The 26340-nt window shown below is 47.7% G+C and overlaps 1 protein-coding gene across 4 annotated transcripts in view; it reads left to right on the top strand.

Annotated features, from left to right (window-relative positions):
- Positions 1–26340, top strand: part of cfap99 (cilia and flagella associated protein 99) — a 218573-nt gene that overhangs the window by 170736 nt on the left and 21497 nt on the right. For all 4 annotated transcript variants that reach the window (XM_085972952.1, XM_085972776.1, XM_085972864.1 and 1 more), the window contains 4 exons: positions 6835–6923; positions 13957–14161; positions 20082–20223; positions 23517–23668. In XM_085972952.1, the coding sequence (XP_085829078.1) occupies positions 6835–6923; positions 13957–14161; positions 20082–20223; positions 23517–23668 (588 nt within the window). The remainder of the gene's footprint in view (positions 1–6834; positions 6924–13956; positions 14162–20081; positions 20224–23516; positions 23669–26340) is intronic.

A 26340-nucleotide genomic window follows, 5' to 3' on the forward strand; every position in this document is an offset into this window, starting at 1 on the left:
ACCACCTCAGGAGGACGAGCAGGAGGACCATGAGGAGGAGGAGGAGGAGGAGGAGCACCAACCCAGGAGGGAGCTACAAGGTCCAAGGGCCGTCCGCCGGGGGCTTATTGTTCGACACTTCTAGGCCCCCTGTCAGGGAATGGCCGGTGGCAATGGACGCACCTGAAGGCAGCCGCTCCGCAAGCCCTCAGCCGGTTAACGCAACAACCACTTCAAACATGACACCTGGACATGCTGAATAAATAAAAAGCTTTATTTCACAAACTCAGGGCCCTTCCCACATGAAACAGAAAAACAGACAAGACCCCCAAAAAACAGTCAAAAACATCTGTCACTCCCAAAACCTGGGGAGGACTAACCAAACTTGGGCATCCAAATGGCCTTCATCATCGGCCTTACAAAAATAAGCCCCCCGCCTCCACAACAAAAACACCCCCATAAAAACAAAAAATGCCTGGATCCTCGGCCTTACAAAAATAATGCCCCCCCCCAGAACACAAGCCCCCCAATATAAAAGAAACCGCTATCACCACACTCTAATGGGTGTGCCGAGAGGGCGAGTCCTTAGACAGGCTTCTCCGGCCCCTGCTCGACCTGCTGCTCCGCCTCAACCTAGGCCCTGCGGGTGTGGGGAGGCTGGGGGAAGGCACATGAGGGCCACAATGCGTGTTGGAAGATGCCCTTGGGGGTCGGCCTAGACGAGGCCCGGCCCGGGAGGGGCCGGCTGCTGACTGCTGCAGCTGTGGCTGGCCAGCATCAGTCTCAGCAGCAGCTCGTCGCACCTTGGCTGGGGGAGTGGCAGTGTCGGCTGCACCTATGGGGGCAAGCTGGCTGATGGCAGGCGCGCGCTGCTCGCCAGACACACTGGCACTCGGCCGGGCTGGCAGTGCAGCAGGCGCTGCAATCTGGTGGAGGCCAGACCGCTGTGCTGCAGCAGGGCGGCGGGTGCCATGGCGATGCTTCCGTCCCACAGCGAGTGTGGCAGAAGTGAGTGCCCGAACTGCCCTGGTATGTGCCCGCATCAGCTCTGCCAGTGTCTGGACAGCACCACTCATCTCGCGAGTCGCGTCCTGCGCTGCCGCGAGTTGCTGGACACCCCTGTCCTGCGCTGCCGCGAGTTGCTGGACACCCCTGTCGTGCGCTGCCGCGAGTTGCTGGACACCCCTGTCGTGCGCTGCCGCGAGTTGTTCGACCCCTCTGTCGTGCGCTGCCGCGAGTTGTTCGACCCCTCTGTCGTGCGCTGCCGCGAGTTGCTGGACACCCCTGTCGTGCGCTGCCGCAAGTTGTTCGACCCCCCTGGCCTGTGATTCCCCGAAAGCGACCACACTGCGAGCCAGGGACTCAATGGGCTGAGGCATCTGTTCCACCACCCCCATGAACTCCTGGTGGCGCCGCTCAGACGCCGCCGACATCTCATCGAGGAGGCGCACCTCCTGGGCGAGGACCGTCTCCGGACTGGAGGGCGGACTCTCCCTCCGGGGAGAAGGCCGCCGAGCTGGCCGACCCTTCCCGCGTGCGCCAACCCCACTGGGCCCAGGATCTGCCCTCCCCTGCAACACCTCCCCCCTCTGGGAAGAAGGCCGGCGTGCTGCCGGAGCCTTCCCGCGTGCGTCGACCCCACTGGGCCCAGGATCTGCCCTCCCCTGCAACACCTACCCCCTCTGGGAAGAAGGCCGGCGTGCTGCCGGAGCCTTCCCGCGTGTGTCGACCCCACTGGGCCCAGGATCTGCCCTCCCCTGCAACACCTCCCCCTGGCTCTCCTGCAGGCCAGACGTCCCCCCTCCATTGCCATCCCCGGGCGCGGATGAGGGTTCCCCCGATGTGCCGCCTTCCTCCTGGTCCTCGTTGTCCTCCTCCTCCAAGGGCCTCGCAGTCGGAGCTTCAGGGACCACCTCCTCCTCACCAGCTGAAAGCAGGAAGGCACAAGAGTAGCTTTAGAGTGAGGACAGGGCGTCAGCGAGGGAGGCCTGAGTGGTGACATTATGCGCATTTGTCGGTCAGTGGGAAAGGATGTAGATCTGAAGCGCAAGGGCAACGAGAGAGGTCCAACCGGTCATGTCCTTACCAGTGGGTTCCAGTACAGGGTCCGCATCTCCGATCGCAACAGGGCCAGTCACCCGGGCACGCATGAGTCGAGCCACGCTCTCCTCCAGATCACTGAGCGCCTGGTACTCGGGACGGCCTCCACCGGTGACAGCCTGGCTCCTCAAATTCCTCGCCAGCTTGGCCTGCAAGAGAAAGGACGGCCTCTAAGTACAGTGTGGTGCCCTGTTGCTGTGTGCACTGCCTCCCATGGTGGAATAGCTTGGCCAGTGTGGTGCCCTGTTGCTGTGTGCACTGCCTCCCATGGTCGAATAGCTTGGCCAGTGTGGTGCCCTGTTGCTGTGTGCACTGCCTCCCATGGTGGAATAGCTTGGCCAGTGTGGTGCCCTGTTGCTGTGTGCACTGCCTCCCATGGTCGAATAGCTTGGCCAGTGTGGTGCCCTGTTGCTGTGTGCACTGCCTCCCATGGTCGAATAGCTTGGCCAGTGTGGTGCCCTGTTGCTGTGTGCACTGCCTCCCATGGTCGAATAGCTTGGCCAGTGTGGTGCCCTGTTGCTGTGTGCACTGCCTCCCATGGTCGAATAGCTTGGCCAGTGTGGTGCCCTGTTGCTGTGTGCACTGCCTCCCATGGTCGAATAGCTTGGCCAGTGTGTTAAGTGCAGAAAGTACTATTGATGATCATGCCAGTGCCATTGCTGCGGGAGGAGGGCTGCCCATTAGGCCTTTGAGGTCCCTTTGCCCATAATGTGAGGTTCACATGCAAGGATGAGGAGGACACTGGAAAGGGTACTCACCTTCACCAACCGAGTGAGGTCGTTGTACTCCTTGCGGCATTGGTCCGCACTCCTGGGGACATCGCAGGTGGATGACATCCTGCGGGCGATTCTCCTCCAGGCTTTCCTGTACTGGCTCCTGGGAGCCTTCTTGCCACTGTCCGGGCACAAGATCTCTCTTTTGTCTTCAACACCATTAATCAGCACCCTCAGAGCATGCTCTGAGAAGCGCTGCGCTCGTTCACGGGCCCTCTCCATGTCTCCAGGCGTTATTTTGGCCCACCAGCAGTGTTGAGGCCTAGCTGCAGGGCTCCAGTATGCAGGGCGTGGCAGCAGTCAAAGTTGACCCTTCCCCCTTTAAGAGCTGGCCGGCGTCAGGGTGTCTGCTGTCAATCAAAACATGACCGCACCTGCGCTGCGCCCGGCCTCGGCGTTATCAGGCCGCATCGCCGGATTAGCGCCTGAACAGAGCATTGCAACGCCAGTGTCAGCGCTCGGCCAAACTCTTGGCCAACTCTACTGAATTTCGGCGATGTGGCCTGCACTTTCCGGCGGGCGCTAACTTTAGCGAACGCCCAACTTTAGCGCCCCAAAAGTGTCCAGACTGAATTTCTAGGCCATTAATTCTTATTCAGAGGTGGGTTTAAAGAAGTGTGACAGTGAGAGCACAGGAACAAGGTGTTTGCTCTGCTAACATCTGTGAGCGAGAAACATACAGGGACAGGTAAAGAGAGAGATTATAATTCTTCATTTAAATAAAAGTTGAAGTATTGAAGTAAACAAATCTTTTTGAGAAGTATGGTAGCATAGTGGTTAATCCAGAGGCCTGGAATATTATGATCTGGAGACATGAGTTCAAATCCCACCACGTCAGCTGGGGAATTTAAATTCAGTTAAATAAATCTTTGGAATTCTCTGCCCCAGAGGGCTGTGGATGCTGAGTCTTTGAGTATATTCAAGGCTGAGATCGATAGATTTTTGGACTCTAGGGGAATGAAGGGATATGGAGATTGGGCAGGAAAGTGGAGTTGAGGTCAATGATCAGCCATGATCCTATTGAATGGCGGAGCAGGCTCGAGGAGCCATATGGCCTACTCCTGCTCCTATTTCTTACGTTCTTATGTTCTTAAATCTGGAATTAAAAAGCTAGTGTCAGTAATGGTGGCCATGAAACTACTGGATTGTCGGAAAAACCCATCTCGTTCACTAATGTCCTTTAGGGAAGGAAATCTGCCATCCTTACCTGGTCTGGCCTATATGTGACTCCAGACCCACAGTAATGTGGTTGACTCTTAAATGTCCCTCTGAAATGGCCTAGCAAGCCACTCAGATGTATTCAAGAAGGAGGCTCACCACCACCTTATCGAGGGCAATTAGGGATGGACAATAAATGCTGGCTTTGCCAGCAATGCCCACATCCCATGAATGAATTAAATAAAAAACATTGATAGGGAGGGTGGGAGAGGAAAGGAGAGAAACAAATTGATGTGCAGGGTTCTCTGGCCTCTCACCAACTACCCTTAGAGGGAGCAATTGGCAATGGAGGGAACAGATGGAGGGTTAAGGGGGAGATGAGTGGCACCTCCTACCCACAAAAATGGGTGCAACATTGACAAATGTAGCAGTGGATTTGCGTGGACATTCGCACCACGGCTAACTTCATGGGGGCCCTTTTTGTAGGCATCCCAGTGGCTGCCTAAAAGTTGAATATAAATCTCCACGTTAAATAGAAAAATATGCATTATAAATAATAATAGTAGGTACCAGAGAAGGTTTTTGAGGCTACATTGTGATCACTGACTTGGGATGATAGTTACAAACAGCTCTTCTAACTTACAGGGCCAAGTCTTCCTGGAAAAATAACGGCGTTAACAACACACGCCATTATTAATGCGCACATCGGCTAGCGAGCTCAGGGGATGAAGAGATACGCCGTGCGTTGTGAATCTCCGGTATTCACTGGTCGATTTACGCCACTCCGCCGCTAGCCTCACACCAACGGCATCGCGCCCTAAGCCTTCCTGTTATTTTTAAGAACTGGCTGGATTTGCACATTAATTGTCCACTAAACTCACCGCAGAATGTTAGGGCTCATACTGAATAGCATAAGTACGCTTTTAACAATGTGATAATTGTTAATGTAATGCCAATCATTCTCTCCAGCTCACAAAGGGAACAATTTAAACTGTTGAGTCCCATTCCAACATGTAATAAATTGTTGTTAGAGGTTTAAAAAATGTCAAATTTAACATTTTGACATTTTTTTTCTTACTTTTCCTTTCTATCTTTTTTTTCTCTCTCTGAATCCAATCTTTCTTTCCCTCTATTTATTTCTCTTTCGGTACCTGATTTGACGATAATTACCTCACCTCTAATTTATCCTCCTCTCCATCATTCCTCAGTATCTTTCTCAATCCTGAAATCTCATCGGTTAGGGAGATAGGCCTTTGGTCCCATCGCTCACGGAGGTCCCGTTGCCCTCGCTGCGCCGCTGTCGGCTCGCACATCCAGCAAGTTACGGTTCCAAAGAACTTCCAGCTGCATGGTGCAGAAAACAGTCTCACTCATGCCGCACGTCACGAGGTGCTCCGCTCCAGCAAGATTTGGACCATAATGATGCCCTTGATTCGTTTACTGACTTGCAATCACTTCCAGGCATTTTTTGGCTTCGTTTTCATGCCCAGATTTGCAGTTAACTAGACCACTTTTTCTCTTTTCAGTGAAGCTCAAAATTTGTCAGTCAGGGTTGTTGTCGCAGCTGCGCTATGCACTCAGTAAGCCTTGAAACATAGAAACATAGAAGATAGGAGCAGGAGTAGGCCATTCCGCCCCTCGAGCCTGCTCCGCCATTCAATGAGATCATGGCTGATCATCCAAATTCAGTACCCTGTCCCTGCCTTCTCCCCATATCCCTTGATCCCTTTAGCCTTAAGAAATATATCCAACTCCTTCTTCAATATATTTAATGAATTGGCCTCTACTGCCTTCTGTGGTAGAGAATTCCACAGGTTCACCACTCGCTGGGTGAAGAAATTCCTCCTCATTTCTGTCCTAAATGGCTTACCCCTTATCTTTAGACTGTGACCCCTGGTTCTGGACTCCCCGACCATCGGGAACATCCTTCCAGCATCTAGTCTGTCCAGTCCTGTCAGAATTTTATAAGTTTCAATGAGATCCCCTCTCATTCTTCTAAACTCCAGCGAGTACAAGCCCAGTCGGCCCAATCTCTCCTCATACATCATTCCTGCCATCCCAGGTATCAGTCTGGTGAATCTTCGCTGCACTCCCTCCATGGCAAGAACATCCTTCCTCAGATAAGGCGACCAAAACTGCACACAATACTCAAGATGTGGTCTCACCAAGGCCCTGTACAACTGGAGCAAGACATCCTTGTTCCTGTACTCAAACCCTCTCGCTACGAAGGCCAACATACCATTTGCCTTCTTAACCGCCTGCTGCACCTGTATGCTTACCTTCAGCGACTGGTGCACAAGGACACCCAGGTCTCGTTGCACTTCCCCCTTCTCCCAATCTATTGCCATTCAGATAATAATCTGCCTTCCTGTTTTTGACACCAAAGTGGATAACCTCACATTTATCCACGTTATATTGCATCTGCCATGCTTCTGCCCAATCACTCAACCTGTCCAAATCATCCTGGAGTTTCTCGGCATCCTCCTCACAGCACACACGCCCACCCAGCTTTGTGTCGTCTGCAAATTTGGAGATATTACATCTAGTTCCCTTGTCTAGATCATTAATATATATTGTGAATAGCCGGGGTCCAAGGACCGATCTGTGCGGTACCCCACTAGTCACTGCCTGCCACTCGGAAAAAGAGCCGTTTATTCCAACTCTTTGCTTTCTGTCTGCCAACCAGTTCTCTATCCAAGTCAATACCTTGCCCCCAATCCCATGTGCCTTAACTTTACACGCTAATCTCTTATGAACATGGATTAATACAATGAGGGAGCAAACAATGAATTGAATATCACATGCATTTTCTCTGGTCAAACAGATGGAAAATATTCCAATAAAACTGAACACAGCAGCCATTCTGAGGGAGAACGTCCTCTACCAGCGCAGAGTGAAAGAAGAACTGGAAAGGTACGGCGCCTTCAGCGCTCTCTTTAGCTGCCTTTATATTGGGTTTTGTGGCATTCTCATGTTACCAGCGGTGAACATTCAATGATAGAGACCCGAGGCCCAATATTGCGTGCACCTGGGGCTTGGATGGAGAGGGCCAAGGTGCTCATGATATTGGGCCTGGGGCCTCATTAATATTGAGCTGATGAGCTGTAGACACCTAATAAGTATCCCCAGGCAGCTCGCTGCTTACTGGGCCGATGCGACACCTGCAGTGGCCCTCAGGTAATTCGTTAAAAGGGGCCGTGAAGGTGGGGGTGGGGGCAATAGGGAAAGGGGACGAACCTGGAGGGTAGGCGCTCGAGTTGGGAGGGTTGAAGAACAGTGGACCTGGAGCTAGACCGGGGCCGGGATGAGTGGTATAGTGGCGGTGATCAGGGTTGGGTTGGGGGGGGGGGCGGAAGAACAGTGGTAATTTGGGGGGCTCGAGATCAGGATGGGGGTGGGGTAGTGTTGGCTGGCAGTGGCCAGCATACTTTTAATGTGGGGTTGGGAGGAGCACTCCTGCTCCTCCAGGCTACACATTCAGGCAAGTATATTTTAAACACTTACCCTGTTGGTTGCGGCCTGCAGCGGTCCCTTTAAGGACCACCTGTTAGGCCGTTTGTAAACCGAGTTTTCCTGAAATCAGCTGGCACCTGCTTGCTCAGGGCAAACCAATATTGCAGAGGGGGCTTTAAACAGGCGCTGGGCCGCTTATTTGCAAAGGGCCTAATGCCGATTACAGGCGTGGGCCCTGAACACCAAATTATTGGCACACTTCCTGCTCGTAATGTGTACGCTTCCTGCCTGCCATATTGGAGGCCCAAGAGGCTGTTTAGCACCCGCAAATTTATCGGCCATTAGCTTTGAACATGATGACATTTCATGTGTGATTATGACCCTGAGACTTAGGCTGCGATTTTACTTACCTCAGTGGGCCTGTGGCTGCCGATGTCGGTGGCGGGTCCCGACCCCGCTGCTGGCTCCATCCCACTCTGTGAAATGACTTTCTGTTAATAGGGCTTGTTAAGCCCGCCCAGCGCGTTTCCCGGGCCAATTAGAGGAAGTGGGTCTGGTGACGTCATTTGATGACGCATCATCAGCCGGCTTCCTTCAAGGGTCCATGGCCAACTTTATTTTGACATTTGTGCTGTCAGTGTTCTACAGCATTGAAGTGCTGCAAACATTGACAATCACTGCACAGAGGTGCAGGGCTGCACCCAGACTCTCCCATGACTCCCTCCATATGCTTATGGAAGGAGTCAGAGCACGCAGGAAGGTTCTCTTCCCTTCCGATGGGCGGAAGACACCTCCCCAGGACACCAACACAGCCTGGTTGCACATTGCACAGGAGAGCACAAGCAGGGATGTCATTAGGAGGACCTGGGTGCAGTGGCGCAAACCTTTCAATGATCTCATTAGATCATGAAACGTTAGTACAAAGCCACACTCACCTTCATTGTCCTGTGCCTCTCATCACATCCCCATCACTCTGCCTTCCCTACCCTACCTCTGCACATCCTTACTCACACCAACTTACTTTGCACCTCCACCCATTCTTCTCTCTCTATCTACATTATCACATCCCCATCTCACTAGCCACCCTTACACTCACCCTCATCCTAGTGCAATCATACCAACTAACAACACACAAGGGTAGCCACTTGGGTGTTATATCCAATGTTCATGCAAAGTTTCTGTTAATGCGCTGTCAAACATTGAAACCTTTATTTTCAACACTTTGTGTTCTTGGACAGGTTTGTGTGCACCTTTGGAAGTGGTTTAGTGTGTTGCAGTGAATGGTAAGACATAACAGTAGCCCCCGCAATGGTGATGAGCATGAAAAGAATGGCTTGGACATTGTAGGGATGCTTTATGGTGTTGTTGTGGGGTGGTGCCAACCTGGCGCATCATGTGGCAGCCAGGGTGCACAGCGTCAAGTAAAGTAAATCTGGCCATGGTGAGGCCATCCCTGGCCTCCCGGGCAGCGATCTGCTCGGGTGCTGATGCCCTGTGTCCTGTGCAGCATCAATCAAGTGATTGCGAAGAAGGTTGGTGTTGTTGGTGCTGCTGTTGTGCCTGATGCTGCTGGTGTTGGGGGCTGATCGTGGTCGAATTCTGAGGGTCAAGGTGAGACAGTATAAAGGGCACCCATGTTGATGGAATAGATGGCAGGTGAAGTAGAGATGACAGAAGCATTCTGTCAATGTTGAGAGGGTTCTTCCAATGAGGTGATACTGGATGGAGAGTGGAAAGTGGAAAGCCTGCAGAATCTGTGCTGGATATGGACTGAGATCCAGCTTGTGACTGAGTAAAATGAAAAGCTGTGAGCTGGGAGCTTTTACTGTACATTTGAAGCTGTCAAGTAATCAGCTGGAGCAATGACCACTGAACTCGCGCCTCAGGTTGACAGACGTGGTCCTCGAACAGCGTGGTTCCCGTGGCCATGAAGTTAAAGTGAAAAGGTAAGTTAAAAAAGCCTGTTAAGCATCTGTCAACTAGATGCTAATGAGATTAATTGGGTCCCCCACCATTGCCCGTTGGGTCTGCTCAGTGCTGACAGACCCAACATTGGGAAAGGCGCGTGGTGGTGGGTTGACAACAGGTTCCTGACCTGCTGTCAAAAAAAACCCACTTTCCCACCTGACCCGCCACCAATCGCGCCTGCTGACTGCCCCTGCAGAAAATTCTGCCCTTAATCAACTAAAGTCATTCTGAACTTTGAGTTATTGTAAAATCCTAATGACCCGAGTCGCTGGATTGCAATCAGGAGTGGGAATCCAGGCTGATATTTTTTTCCAGCCTTCCTAACCTAGGAGAGCCGAGGACAATCGTAGCTCTGCTGCTGCCTTGGCTGGAAACCCAGCTAACTCAGCACAAACAGGTATTGAACCTGGGACTTTCCCAGTCTGTATGGCTCGGTTCCAACTTGCCAGCTTTTAAACGTTGCCATCAAAAGTAATTATACTGTTCAGAAAATCTCGGTCAGCATTAAAAGAACCTGCTTTGTCACATACAGGATAGCAGGGCCAATTTTAACTCCCTCCACCCGACGTAAACAGGGTGGAAATGCCATTGGGTCACCTCCCACCGTTTCTGCTGGCTCTCGGGCTGCCGCCAGCTGGAGTCAACCACAGTTGGCAACCCTATTGTAGACCAATTGATAGCGATTGATTGCTATGATTAGTCAACAACTCCGTGATTGTTGTATCATGCGACTCGCAGGATGGTAGAAGGCGAAGTAGATGGACCTTGATCTTTTCTGGTCTGGCAGTTCCGATGTTCCAAATGATTAGGCCATGCTCTGTGTTATAAATCTCATCATCAAGAAACTACTCGTGAAATAACACTGGACGGCCAGCTGGTGGCGCCGTCCAAGGAGTGTAAATACTCGGGCGTGGGCCCCAGCTTGCCGGGGACATTTTGTAAGACAAGGAGCTAGTGAAATACAACTAGACCTCCATGTTCTGAAACAAGTTGATTAAAGCCTTGCTTTATGCTCAAACCAAGTGCGTAGTGAGTTTTATTACGTCACTCTGCACGTGCTAAACTCATCCATACCAGATGGTGAGCGGTATAACCAGTGGTCTTTAAAAGGGCACGGAAGGGCCGCGCACAAAACGGTTCAGTAAATGTTATCGCTGTGCAGCAGACCATAGTGCGTGCATTATTTGAAGAAGAAACATAGAAGATAGGAGCAGGAGTAGGCCATTCGGCCCTTCGTGCCTGCTCCGCCATTCGATGAGATCATGGCTGATCCTTTAATTCAGTATCCCGTCCCCGCCTTCTCTCCGTAACCCTTAACCCCTTTTGCCCGTAGAAATATATCTAATTCCCTCTTAAATATATTTAATGAGCTGGCGTACACTGCCCTCTGTGGCAATGAGTTCCACAGGTTCACCACTCTCTGAGTGAAGAAATTCCCCCTCATCTCTGTCCTAAATGGTTTAGCCCTTATCCTTAAATTATGTCCTCTAGTTCTGTTCTCACCCGCCAAGGGAAACATTCCTTCTGCATCCAGTCTGTCTAGACCTGTCAGAATTTTATACACTTCTATGAGGTCCCCTCTCAATCTTCTAAACTCCAGTGTGTACATCCCTAAACTACATAGTCTCTCCTCATAGGTCATTCCCGCCATTCCTGGTATCAGCCTGGTGAATCGCCGCTGCACCCCCTCCATGGCAAGAACATCCTTCCTCAGATGAGGCGACCAAAACTGTACACAGTACTCGAGGTGTGGTCTCACCAGTGCCCTGTACAGCTGCAGCAAGGTATCCCTGTTCCTGTATTCTAACCCTTTTGCTATGAAGGCCAGCATACCGTTTGCCTTCTTGACCGCCTGTTGCACCTGCATGCTCGCCTTCAGTGACTGGTGTACAAGAACACCCAGGTCTCTCTGTACTTCCCCCTCTCCCAATCTATTGCCATTTAAATAATAATTTGCCCTCCCGTTCCTGCACCCAAGGTGGATAACTTCGCACTTGTCCACATTATAGTGCATCTGCCATTTATCCGCCCAATCGCCCAGTCTGTCCAAATCGCTCTGGAGCTTCCTGGTCTCTTCCTCTGAGCCCACCCCCCCTCCTAGTTTAGTGTCGTCTGCAAATTTGGAAATGCTGCATCCGACTCCCTGATCCAGGTCATTAATGTAAATTGTGAACAGCTGGGGGCCCAGGACAGATCCCTGTGGTACCCCACTTGTTACTGCCTGCCATTGGGTTTCTTAGAAGAGCAGAACCGTCCTCTGGATCCATGGCTGATGACCCCACTCAGAAACCCCCTAACAGCAGAGGAGCACCTCGGCCTGGTCACCTCAGCATCGGGTCATGTTTGCTGTTCTTCAGCTGCCATCAATGTTTCAGATGGGACCTCCCAGAGGGTGTGGCAGTTCCCAACTTAGGCTTGCATCATGGTCGTTGTGCCGCTCAGGAAAATGTGTGCAAAAGTGAAGAGCAGATTCGCCCTTGTCTTATTCCTGACACCAGCAAACGTACTCCTGTTTTTCTGCCAGGTATCTGAGGGAGTCGGGTGACTTCTGGCACCTTCAGCCTCAAATAGGGTCACCGTTCATTGATGCATCTTCTGCACCAAAGGGACAAGTGTTGCCCATATGTACCATTGTGAACAATCAGTTCGCTTTTCTCCCATCTCAAAGACTTCCCCTTTTTGACAGGCTGCAGTGCTTTAAGTGCTGCATTCACACTCAATTGTGTGCTGCCCAGTCAAGTAAACTAAAGGCTAAGCTCTCTGAACAAACTCTTTATGTGCCTAGTGCACCATGCTGTGGATAATATAGAATTACATCGAATTGTGCAGCACAGAAACAAGCCGTTCAGCCCAACTAATCTATGCCAGTGTTTATGCTCCACACGAGCCTCCTCCACCCTATCAACATATCCTCTATTCCTTTCTCCCTCATGTGCTTACCTGGCTTTCCCTTAAATGCATCTATGCTTTCCACCTCAACCACTCCTTGTGGTAGCGAGTTCCACATTCTCGCCACTCTCTGGGGAAAGAACATTCTCCTGAATTCCCTATTGGATCTAATTGATTGGCGGAACAGGCTCGAGGGGCTGAATGGCCTACTCCTGTTCCAATCTTCCTATTACAGTAGTGACGATCTTATATGCACAGCCCCAATTTTATTAGGATCGCAAAACAGGGGATAAAACCCCTTCAACGGAAAGCATTACCTCAGAGCTCATTTATCAGAGAAACGTTACCCCAGACCCCCTTTAACGAGTTAGGTTTGGAAGCCGTAGAAAAATCACGAGGAACGTAACTGTAAATGTCTGTAGTTCCATGGTAAGACTATCCTTGAGATTTTCTGGAAGTAAATTAGTTGATGCCAGCCTTGATGGTTAAATCATGGGACCCAGATAGAACTGTGAGAAAATCGCAGGTCCGTGCTCTTCAAGGGAGGAGAATTACCCACAGCACAAACGCACGCAAAGAAATACAGCGCAGCCAGTGTCAGAGCAGTGACTGGCCCAGAAATTCGGGTCTCCACGGGTGAGTACGCACGGGGTACTCACCCGTAGGCCCAATGGAAGTACCAGTTTCCTGCATGCACTGCGCATGCGCGGGGAAACCGGCACTTCCGTTCCCCTGAACGAAGGGGTTAAGAGGTGGAACGCGTGCGCGGGAGAGGCTGCGCGTGCGCATCGAACTTCGTTTTTTTTTGCAGGTTTTCCCGGGAGGGTAAGTCTGCAGAAGTTAGACATGTAAAACGCAGGCGCAAGGCCTGCTTTTTACAAGGTAAGTGGTGAATTAATTAAAATTAAAACATTTTTTCCACAGGCTTATTATTTTTAAATACTTCAAAGCAAGGTAAGTTTATTTTTAGCCCCGTTAGAAAATAAAATTATTTTTTTCAAAAATTTAAATTATTGTTTAAAATAGTTATTTCATGTAATTTATAGTTTATTTTTAAAATGTGATTTAAAAAAAAAATTATTTGTAGATTTAGTGCTATTTTGGGGCCGTAGTATTTATAAGTTTTGACAGCTCTTCCTGTCAATCTTATGAATGGAGCATTCCCTGCTCCGATTGGCTCCCCATGGCCCACGTGATCCCAGGGGACGCATCGAACTAACTGCGCCCCTGGGATACGCAAGCACTGCGCGCCGGCAGCTGGACCAGGCCCCGGATCGAAATTCCACGGGGGCCCGCAGCTCAACGGCCAATCGTAACTTCAGGATTTCTGCGTTAAGATGTGCATGCGCTAAATCCTGAAGTTGCGGTCAGTTTCAAAGGGGTAATAACAGTGAACGCTGCATTGACTTGAGGAGGTTACCGAAATAGGGAGGGAGATGTTATTAAAGGGCTCTAAAAGGAGCATTTTTTATAATGGTGGACAAGCCCTAAGACACTGTGTCACATTAAAGAAATTGAGGCAAAAGACATCAGTCATTAAAAAAAGTTGTTCATTCTGTAGCATGAAGTCAGCTGCTAATATTAAAAAGAATGACTGTTGAAAGTTGAACAAGATCTTCTATTGTGGCCATTCCAGAATTGATCATCTAATAGAAGGAGGTCACGATCCCTCCAAGTATGAGGAATGGCAGAAGCAAAGGGATGAGGAGCTTAGGGAGCAACAGCTGACAGACATAGAACGCCGTTGTCTTGAAGGAAGGATCTTCTTCGAAGATGCAATACTGGCACGGCAGGCGAGAATCGAGGAGAACCAGAGGAAAGCAGCTCAGCAGAAAGAGGAGGTACTGAGTCATTCCGTTGCGTCACGTTATACATTCGATATTTATTGGATTATGTTATTCGTGCCTTGTATAAATGTTATTGCAATCATAAGTGTCTGTCCTTTCATGAGAACCTTCTGTAATGGGGAATGCCTCAGTGTGTTGGGTACTGGGTAGTTTAGTGGAATAGGCACTGATGTTTCACCTCTGGGACCTGAGTTTGAATCCAGCATGGACTAATGGGAAAATGAAAGCCTGCTTTGTCCACCAGCTGAAAGGATCCCATGTGAAATGGATTGGCGCAGTATCAATCCACGTTCCAAGTGGGCTTGGGCGCAAAGTTGGTCAGAGAGGCTGGTGTGGGAAACGGGGAAAAATGTCACACTGGGACAGTGTCAGGGGGTGGGTGGGAAGGGCAGGAGGCTCCTCTGAAGTTGGGGTTGAGCACATTGTTGGGGCAGCATAGAGGGAACTTTACAAGGCTGACAGAAATTTTTTTAAAGTCTACGATTTCCCGACCTACATGGCCAGCAGGCAAGACCTCCCAATCTCTTGAAAGGAGAAGGCTGGGAGGCGACCTAACAGAGGTCTTTAAAATTATGAAAGCTTTTGATAAAGTGGATACAGAGAGAGTGTTTCCACTTGTGGGGAAGAGCAAAACTAGAGGCCAATAATATAAGAAATTCACCATGAAATCAAATAGGGAATTCAGGAGAAACTTATTTAACAATAGAGTGGTGAGACTGTGGAACTTGCTACCACAGGGAGTAGTTGAGGCGAATAGTTTAGATGCATTTAAGGGGAAGCTAGATAGAGAGAGCAGGGCAGTGGGATTTTGTTATGGACAGTTCTAGCAAGAGCAGGGATTGACTAATCTACTGGAATTTTTTGAGGATGTAATTGGTAGAATAGATAAGGGAGAACCAGTGGATGTGGTGTATTTGGACTTTCAGAAAGCTTTCGATAAGGTCCCGCATAAGAGATTAGCGTGTAAAGTTAAAGCACATGGGGTTGGGGGCAAGGTACTGACTTGGATAGAGAACTGGTTGGCAGACAGGAAGCAAAGAGTTGGAATAAACGGGTCTTTTTCCGAGTGGCAGGCAGTGACTAATGAGGTACCGCAGGGATCGGCCCTAGGACTCCAGCTATTCACAATATATATTAATGATCTAGACGAGGGAATTAGATGCAATATCTCCAAGTTTGCAGATGACACAAAGCTGGGTGGGCATGTGTGCTGTGAGGAGGATGCCGAGAAACTCCAGTATGATTTGGACAGGTTGGGTGATTGGGCAGAAGCATGGCAGATGCAGTATAATGTGGATAAATGCGAGGTTATCCACTTTGGTGGCAAAAACAGGAAGGCAGATTATTATATATATATATTATTATATATTTCTTAAGGCTAAAGGGATCAAGGGATAGGGGGAGAAAGCAGGGACAGGGTACTGAATTTGGATGATCAGCCATGATCTCGTTAAATGGCAGAGCGGGCTCGAGGGGCCGAATGGCCTACTCCTGCTCCTATCTTCTATGTTTCTATGTTTCCATGACATGATGGGCTGGCTGGCCTTGCCCTGAGCTGTAAATGTTTATAGTTGTTATGGTAAGACTATCCTAGATACTTTCTGGAAGGAGGTTACCTGGCACCAGCCATGGGACCCAGATAGGACTGTGGAATAGCTGGAGAAGATCGAAAAACATTCTCTCCAAGGCAGGAGAAATAGTTGCACACAAACATATGTAAAGAAATACAAACAATCCAACTGCACTGTTGGTGTGACTTAATAACTGACACCATGGCTGAGATAACTCATACGGTGATAGGAAACTTCTATTTGACACTGAGTAATTGCACCATAAATTGGCACAGGCACAATGGGCCAAATGGGCCTCCTCCGGTGCTGAAATTTCTGTGATTAACCCAGCAATGTGACGCTTCCGACCTTTGGATTTCTAGACCTCAGTTGGTGGAAAGAAAATGCTTTCAACCAATTCGAGAACAATTTCTGTCATTGAACAATGGGATCTGGGACACACAGGAGATTAAATAAAAGTAAATATAGAAGATACATTAGGTGGCACCAAAGTCAAAATAAATCTAGTTGAAGGTAGTAGAGAGAATAGGGAAGAACAGAAAATAAAGGGGGAAAGTAAGATGGGGCAGGAGTAATGCATTCAATTTTTTTTTTAGTTCTTATTCAAAATTGTACATCTGGTGTTGATTTTTGTTGTGCAAGGTTAATACCATAATCATAAAGCTAATTTATTACTGTATTATTAGGGTCTGTTTCAGTGCCATGGTGCATGAACTGATATTTTTTAAGAATTGACCAGCACAAAGAGACTGAAATTTTCCTGGACCTGTCTGTAATCCAAGGGTGAATGTAAAAAATCCAATAGTTTATAAGTGTCAATAAAACCAATCAAGATTCTGAGGGGGATTGACAGGGCAGATGCTGAGAGGTTGTTTCCCCTGGCTGGAGAATCTAGAATTAGGGGATATAGTCTCAGGATAAGGGGTCGGCCTTTTAAGAGTGAGATGAGGAATTTCTTCACTCAGAGGGTTGTGAATCTTTGGAATTCTCTGCCCGAGAGGGCTGTGCATGCTGAGTCTTTGAGTATATTCACTAAAATGGCAGGGGGTTGGGAACCTGTGCAGGGAGACAGAGGAAAGGAAACCAAGGATAGAAGCAAAAGACAGGAAGGAGAAAAGCAAAAGTGGAAGGCAGAGAAATCAAAGGTGTAAATCAAACAGGGCCACAGTAAATAATAATTCTAAAAGGACTAAAAGTGTTAAAAAAACAAGCCTGAAGGCTTTGTGTCTTAATGCGAGGAGCATTCGTAATAAAGTGGATGAATTAGCTGCGCAAATAGATATAAACGGATATGATATAATTGGGATTACGGAGACATGGCTCCAGGGTGACTAAGGCTGGGAATTCAACATCCAGGGGTATTCAATATTCAGGAAGGACAGGCAAAAAGGAAAAGGAGGTGGGGTAGCATTGCTGGTTAAAGAGGAGATGAACACAATAGTAAGGAAGGATATTAGCTCTGATGATGTGGAATTTGTATGGGTAGTGCTGAGAAATACCAAGGGACAGAAAACGTTAGTGGGAGTTGTATACAGACCTCCAAACAGTAATGCTGAGGTTGGGTATGGCGTTAAACGGGAAATTAGAGATGCGTGCAATAAGGGCACAGCAGCTATCATGGGTGACTTTAATCTACATATAGATTGGGCTAACCAAATTAGTAACAATACCGTGGAGGAGGAATTCCTAGAGTGTATACGGGATGGTTTCCTGGGCCAATATGTCGAGGAACCAACTAGAGATCAGGACATCTTAGACTGGGTATTATGTAATGAGAAAGGATTAATTAGCAATCTTGTTGTGCGAGGCTCCTTGGGGAAGAGCGATCATAATATGATAGAATTCTTCATTAAGATGGAGAGTGAAGTATTTGACTCGGAGACTAGGGTCCTGAATTTAAATAAAGGAAACTACGATGGTATGAGGCGCGAGTTGGCTAGGATGGATTGGGGAACGTTACTTAAAGGGTTGACGGTGGATAGGCAATGGCAAACATTTAAAGATCGCATGGATGAACTACAGAATTTGTTCATCCCTGTTTGGCATAAAAATAAAACAAAAAAGGTGACTCAACCATGGCTAACAAGGGAAATTAGGGATAGCATAAGATCCAAGGAGAGGACATATAAATTGACCAGAAAAAGCAGCAAACCTGAGGATTGGAAGCAGTTTAGGATTCAGCAAAGGAGGACAAAGGGATTAATTAAGAGGGGGAAAATAGAATATGAGAGTAAGCTTTCAGGGAACATAAAAACTGACTGTAAAAGCTTCTATAGATATGTGAAGAGAAAAAGATTGGTGAAGTCAAGCGTAGATCCCTTGCAGTCAGAATCAGGGGAATTTATAATGGGGAACAAAGAAATGGCTGACCAATTAAATACATACTTTGGTTCTGTCTTCACAAAGGAGGACACAAATAACCTCCCAGAGATGTCGGGGAACATAGGGTCTAATGAGAGGGAGGAACTGAATGAAATCAGTATTTGTAGGGAAATGGTGTTTGGGAAATTGACGGGATTGAAGGCCGATAAATCCCCAGGGCCTGATAATCTACATCCCAGGGTACTTAAGGAAGTGGCCCTAGAAATAGTAGATGCATTGCTGGTCATCTTCCAAAATTCTATAGACTCTGGAACCATTCCCATGGATTGGAAGGTAGCTAATGTAACCCCACTATTTAAAAAAGGTGGTAGAGAAAAAACGGGGAATTATAGACTGGTAAGCCTGACATCGGTAGTGGGGAAAATGCTAGAGTCCATTATAAAAGATGTAATAGCAGAGCACTTGGAAAACAGCGACAGGATTGGACAAAGTCAACATGGATTTACAAAAGGTAAATCATGCTTGACTAATCTACTGGAATTTTTTGAGGATGTGACTGGTAGAATAGATAAGGGAGAACCAGTGGATGTGGTGTATTTGGACTTTCAGAAGGCTTTCGATAAGGTCCCGCATAAGAGATTAGCGTGCAAAGTTAAAGCGCATGGGATTGGGGGTAAGGTGTACTGACTTGGATAGAGAACTGGTTGGCAGACAGGAAGCAAGGAGTTGGAATAAACGGGCCTTTTTCCGAGTGGCAGGCAGTGACTAGTGGGGTACCGCAGTGATCGGTGCTAGGACCCCAGCTATTCACAATATATATTAATGATCTAGATGAGGAAACTAGATGTAATATCTCCAAGTTTGCAGACGACACAAAGCTGGGTGGGCGTGTGTGCTGTGAGGAGGATACAGAGAAACTCCAGTATGATTTGGACAGGTTGGGTGATTGGGCAGATGCATGGCAGATGCAGTATAATGTGGATAAATGCGAGGTTATCCACTTTGGTGGCAAAAACAGGAAGGCAGATTATTATCTGAATGGCAATAGATTGGGCAAAGGGGAAGTGCAACGAGACCTGGGTGTCCTTGTGCACCAGTCGCTGAAGGTAAGCATGCAGGTGCAGCAGGCGGTTAAGAAGGCAAATGGTATGTTGGCCTTCATAGCGAGAAGATTCGAGTACAGGAGCAAGGATGTCTTGCTGCAGTTGTACAGGGCCTTGATGAGACCACACCTTGAGTATTGTGTGCAGTTTTGGTTGCCTTATCTGAGGAAGGATGTTCTTGCCATGGAGGGAGTGCACCAGATTCACCAGACTGATACCTGGGATGGCAGGAATGACGTATGAAGTGGGTTTGAGCCGATTGGGCTAATATTCGCTAGAGTTTAGAAGATTGAGAGGGGATCTCATTGAAACTTATAAAATTCTAACAGGACTAGACAGACTAGATGCAGGAAGGATGTTCCCGATGGCGAGGAGTCCAGAACCAGGGGTCACAGTCTAAGGATAAGGGGTAAGCTATTTAGGACAGAGATGAGGAGGAATTTCTTCACCCAGAGAGTGGTGAACCTGTGGAATTCTCTACCACAGAAGACAGTAGAGGCCAATTCATTAAATATATTCAAGAAGGAGTTAGATATATTTCTTAAGACTAAAGGGATCAAGGGATATGGGGAGAAAGCAGGGACAGGTTACTGAATTTGGATGATCAGCCATGATCTCATTAAATGGTGGAGCAGGCTTGAGGGGCCGAATGGCCTACTCCTGCTCCTATCTTCTATGTTTCTATATTCAAGGCTGAAATAGATAGACTTTTGCACTCTAGGGGAATCAAGACATATGGAATTCAGGCAGAAAAGTGGAGTTGAGGTAGAAGATCAGCCATGATCTCATTGAATAGCGGAGCAGGCTCGAGGGGCTGTATGGCCGACTCCTGATCCTAATTCATATTAGGAAAATACTACCACTCTGTACTCCTCAAAAAATACAGGACTTCTTATATCTTAAATATCATCATTTCAGGCAGCAGAATTGATGCAGAAATATACAGAGAAGCGACTTCAGGAAGAGAAGGAGGTGAAAGAGCGGGTGGAGCGGGTGCTAAAAGGGCGAGGCAACACAAAGCAACAAAAAGTGAAAATGCAGGAATATAAACAGAAGATGGGTATGTGGAGTAAATATAATTCATGGTGTGGAATGCTACATGTCATTTCCCCCCCCTTTTTTAAATCCATACTGCCTTTCCAGGTTCTTTATGTAAGGCATTTTATACCCCGAAGAGCAGTGCCGAACTGCATACGCGTGTGTATATGCATAGAATTACTTAGAATTTACAGCGCAGACACAGGCCCAACTGGTCCATGTCGGTCTTTATGCCCCACACGATCCTCCTCCCACCCCTCTTCCTCTAACCCGATCAACATATCCTTCTACTCCTTTCTCCCTCATGCTTATCTAGCTTTCCCTTAAATGCATCTGTGCAAGTCACCTCAATTACACCATTTGGTAGCAAGTTCCACTCTCTGGATTTCTCCTAAAGTTTCTCCTAAGTTCCTTAATGGATTTATTAGTGACTATCTTATATTCATGGCTCCTAGTTTAGCAGGGGAGTGTTCCAGATTTCTACAAGCCTTTGTGTGAAGAAGTGTTTCCTGTCATTACCCCTGAACAGACCCCTTGTTCTGGACTCACCCCACCAGAGGAAATAGTTTCTCTCTCTATCTACCCCTACCAAGTCCATTAATCATCTTAAAACATCTCAATTAGATCACCCTTAATGATCTTCAAGATAATTGCTCCCCTCTGGGATTGATACCTTTGTTTCAGTCAGCTTCGGACCTTCCTACAGCCCAGTACAGAACCTATGAACGCTGAAGTTATCTCATCAATGGACCAGAGAGCTCTATATGATGGCAGTGCCAAGGTTAAGAAATTGTAATGGGTGATTTGCTGTAGGTGGCAATATAAAAATAAGAACAGATAAACGTCCTTTGCTGCAGTTATTCTATTCAAAATCTAGACTGGGCAGCAATGAAACATGACATCTAGTGTCTGATTGTAGTCCTGCAGGAAATGGAGATGGGAAATAAACAGCAAGATAAATCTTTTGAGTTACATATCTTTGTTGTTCAAGCAATTTTCTCCCCTTCTCCTTACGCGGGTCCCCCTGCACTATGAGCCATTCCTGGCTGACATTTTCACCTAGACCGAAATTGTGATGAAACCTGGCTCAATGAGGCCTCCCTTGTATTTTCCTTTGCTCCACAGAATCACAGAATCACAGAAACCCCACAGTGCAGATAGAGGCCATTTTGGCCCATCGAGCCTGCACCGACACATATCCCACCCAATCCCCGTAACCCCTACACCAACACATATCCCACCCTATCCCCGTAACCCCACGTATTTAATCCCCCTAACACTAAGGGTCAATTTATCATAGCCAATCAACCTAACCCACACATCTTTGGACTGTGGGAGGAAACCGGAGCACCCGGAGAAAACCCACGCAAACACGGGGAGAATGTGCAAACTCCACACAGACAGTCGCCCCAGGCCGGATTCGAACCCGGGTCCCTGGCGCTGTGAGGCAACAGTGCTAACCGCTATGCCACCGTGCTCCCTGTGAGAAAGTGGGTCAACTCTGTTTGCTGCTTGCTTATGGCAGCATCAGTGAGATCAAGGTCTCAATAGGTAGGTTGTTGGGACTGTGAACCTGTGTCTAACCACTCTGTACCCCTCCCAAAAAACTGCTTCTTATTTCACTGTGACTCGCACAAGTTACACATTTTTCAATGAAGAGAATTACACGCAACAACTCACTGGGCAATGAGAATCCTTAGACTTTTCCTGAGCTTCTACATAAGCATCTATAATACAGTATATTATAAAATATAATTAATATATATCTATCAGTTTCCTCTCCTCAGGTACTGTTCCTCCCTCCTTCAAAACTGCTGTCATCAACCCTCCTCAAAAAAACCTACCCTCATCCCCTCTGTCCTTGCAAAATACCACCCCATCTCCAACCTCCCCTTCCTCTCCTAAGTCTTTGAATGTGTTGTTGTCTCCAAAATCTGCAGCCATCTTTCCCATAACTCCACGAGTGGATCTCTCCAATCAGGTTTCTGCCAGATGGACTGAGGCAGGAGCGGAGCGATATTACGGAGCTGGAAGTAGACGGTCTTTGTGATGGAGAGATGGATATGTGGTTGGAAGCTCAGCATGGTGTTTAATAGGACGCCAAGTCCTAGGATGCGAAATAGGATATGAACAGTCCAGTTCAGCCCGAGAATGAAGGGTGATTTGAACAGGAGCAGGCCATTCAGCTCCCCGAGGCTCTTCCGCCATTCAATTAGTTCATGGCTGATCTGTACCTCAACTCCACTTTCCAGTCTTTGATCCATATTCCTTGATACGTTACCCAACAACCATCTATCGAAACCAGTCTTGAAAATTTCAATTGACCCCCCAGCACCCACAACCGTTTGGGGAAGAGAATTCCAGATTTCCACTACCCTTTGTGTGAAAATGTAATTCTGATTTCACACTTGAATGGCTTAAATCTAATTGACATTATCCTCTCGCAGAGAAAATAGTCAATGGAGGGGTCAAGAGAGGTGGTGTTGAGGTAGATGAAGTGATGTCACTTGTAATGTAGGAAACACGGCAGCCAGTTTGCACACAGCAAGGTCCCACAAACAGCAATAAGATAAATGACCAGATAATCTGTTTTTTTTTGTGATGTTGGGTGAGGGATAAATATTGACCAGGACACCGGGGAGATCTCCCCTGCTCTTCTTTGCAATAGTGCCACGGGATCTTTTACGTCCACCTGAGAGGGCAGACGGGGCCTTGGATTAACGTCTCATTGGAAAGACAGCACCTCCAACAGTGCAGCACTCGCTCAGTACTGCACTGGGGCTATCACTTTGGATTAGGTGCTCAAGTCTCTGGAGTGGGACTTCAACCCACAACCTTGTGTCTCAGAGGCGAGAGCGCTACGACTGAGCCCAGGCTGACACCTGACTGTACCTGTTAAATACACAGGTAAAGGAACATATAATAATAATAATCAAGGCCAATTATAGTGTTCACGGAAAAATAGCCAGAATCATGGAATACAATCCCCCAAAAAATTCTGCGAAAAATATTAAATACATAATGAAAACAGAATTTGACTAAATCAATGACAATAATAGATTGTGGTTGTATAACATTACACTTCTTTCATCATGAGCAATGTATCCTCCCACTCACCATTTGCAAAATAACTAGTATATATAATATGTACATATTTTACATATTAGCTGTATTTATAAATGCCTATCATTTGGTCTCTATTTACGAATAGACCTGACAAAGTACACTGTAGTGCTGACTGGCTTTGTCCTGAGAAGACCAGACAATGGTGCTGATAGATAATTAGTAAGTACTCGTGATATTCATTTTTTTCAGCTAAGGAGATGAATAAGGAAACAGAAGAAATGCTTCAGCAGCTCTTGGAGAAGACTAACGCAGAAATTAGGAAAAAATCTGAGCTGATCCGTGAAATCCGGGCAATGCAATCAGTCCCAGCGCTTAAATACAACTTTCTGGATTTATCAAAAGTAAGTAGCAAGTGTCAAAAGCTGAAGTGCAACTTTGTGATTAGTTACAGGAACATTTATTTTTTTAATGTCGAAATAGTTATGTGTGTGTGCGCCTTAAGGGCATAGCTATTCTTGGAACCACAGAGGTTTACAGCACAGAAGGCCATTCAGCCTGATATGTCTTTGTCAACTCGTTGCTCGAGCAATCCAAAACTGCCCTTGTCTTTCCCCATAGTTCTGTGCCTTTAGGTGTCAGCCGTGGCTGAGTTGGTAGTGCCCTCACCTCTGAGTCAGAAGGTTGTGGGTTCATAGTCCTACTCCAGAGACTTGAGCACAAAAATCTAGGCTGACACTCCAGCGCAGTACTGAGGGAGCGCTGCACTGTCGAAGGTGCCGTCTTTCGGATGAGACGTTTAACCGAGGTCACGTCTGCTTTCTCAAGAGTGTACGGATAACCGTAGCTGTCGTAAAGACAGCGGGGTTTGATTGACAGCTGGTTGATGGCTGACGTCATATCCGGGGGCGGGATCCGACGCCATCTTGGCCATGTTTGAAGTACTGTACTACGAGACACAGAGTCAGAACTGAATAAATGGCACTCCACTACAACTGCTTGGGAGACTCGTAATTACGTTATTAAGATAACATTACAAAGAGGACGTAAAAAAATCCCATGGCACTATTTCGAAGAAGAGCGGGGGAGTTATCCCTGGCGTCCTGGCCAATATTTATCCCTCAATCAGAATCACTAAAAAACAGATTATCTGGTCATTATCACATTGCTGTTTGTGGGAGCTTGCTGTGCGCAAATTGTCTGCCGTGTTTCCTACATTACAACAGTGACTACACTTCAAAAGTACTTCACTGGTTGTAAAGCGCTTTGAGATGTCTGGTGGTTGAGAAAGGCGCTATAGAAATGCAAGTTTTTTTTTCTCTGCTTTTCAAATATTTATCCAATTTTCACTTAAACGCTGCAAAGGTCTCTGCCGCAACAGCTCCCTGTGGTCAAGCATTCCATGCTCCAACAGCTCTCTGTGTAAAGAAATTTCTCACGACCTCTCTCCCCACTCTCTTCGTGACAATATTAAATTGATGATCCAGTGTGACTGACTTCGCAACCAGAGGAAATAGTCTTTCGCTGTTCACTATCAAAACCCTTCGTAATTTAAAAAAAAAGTCGATTAAATCTCCTTGCAGCCTTCTCTCGCCCAGTGGAAATAGTCGCAGTATCTCAAGTCTTCTCCTCATAATTATAGTTTCTGTCCCTGGCATCACCCTGCTGTGTCTGTACCTAAGATCACTGTGGCTTTAAAGTTCTTCTATTTCGTTGTAAGAAGTCGACTCCTTGCTAGGGTACAGTTTCATACGTGATCACGGTACCCTGCCCAAGTGGCCAGGTGTGACCCCCTCACAGTGACTGTCGGCAAGCTAGTCGACAATGGGTGAGCGGCATTACAGCCATGCCGGACCATGTCTGCACACTTCCCGCAGCTGTCACTGGGTAATAATCAGCCTTGAGAATTCTGGCGTAGAACGTGATTGAATATCAGGGCATTCATAGATATAAAATGGAAACACTATGGACTGAATTTTCATTGAGGAGGCGGGTAGGAGGCGGGACTACAACTTTTGGGGTTGTAGTCCCGCCTCCATCGAGTTGCGGCCAACCCACGCGATTTTGACTTGATTGACCTTGTTGAGCCCACCCAGCGGGCTCAGCAGGCCAATTAAGGGCCACCCAGCAACAGGTGATGACACAGATTGGTATTTCATCTGTCAAGACCTTTTGACAGATGAAATATCAGCGTTTGACAGCTGTTTGAAGCTGTCAAACACTGACAATCTGTACTCCAGGTTAATTCCTTCCTCTCAGGATGATTTAGAGATCTCTCCGGAACAGAAAGCTGAATGCTGCAATTTTTGACAGCTGGCGGCCATTCTGCTTTCTGTGCCGGTGAGATGAGGGACTCCCGAGACCTGAAGGAAGGAAGGCTGTAAAGGTAAGAAAAGGTAATTAAACTTCTTTCAACACTTTACACACACCAAACACACTTACCTCTGCACTCATGCACCCATCACTCACCTGAACACCGGACATCTCGAACCCTCCAAGCCCTTCAGCCCGACGGCCCACCTTGCTAACTTGGCGTGGTTTGGAGCCGTCGGGAATCCCACATTTCAACAATGAAAATAGGGATTAGGCTAAAAACTGCCTGTTAACTACCTGTTAACAGGCAGTTGATTGGCACTAATCCCCTTCCCGCCTCGGGGAGGCGGCTCCCCGTGTGGGGCGGGTACCCGCCTCCTTTGAAGCTGGCATGGAGGCAGGTTGGGGGTGGGATGGGGTCGGGACCCCCGATTTCGGGATTTTAAACCCCCACACGCCTCCAATCCCAACTCCACGGCCCAATGAAAATCCAGCCCTATGAATGCTAAAAATACGAAATTAAAACACAAGATGCTGGAAATGCACAGTAGATAAAGTAATAAAGATGGATTAACATATCAAATGGAAACCCTTCACCAGTGCTGAGACCTGAAACTGTCTTTTCTTCACCAGACAGGAGCAGACCTGCTGTACTTCCAGCATTTTCTGTTTTTATTGCACCGTCCGGTACAATCTTGATTAAACGCATAGTAAAGGTCCCTCTGCTCTGGTCCAACATCCTGCCTGAACCTCAGCCTTGGGG

This window comes from Somniosus microcephalus, chromosome 1 (genome assembly GCF_052327205.1).
Source record: "Somniosus microcephalus isolate GS21.2 chromosome 1, FLI_Smic_1.0, whole genome shotgun sequence".
In the NCBI taxonomy this organism is placed as follows: domain Eukaryota; kingdom Metazoa; phylum Chordata; class Chondrichthyes; order Squaliformes; family Somniosidae; genus Somniosus; species Somniosus microcephalus.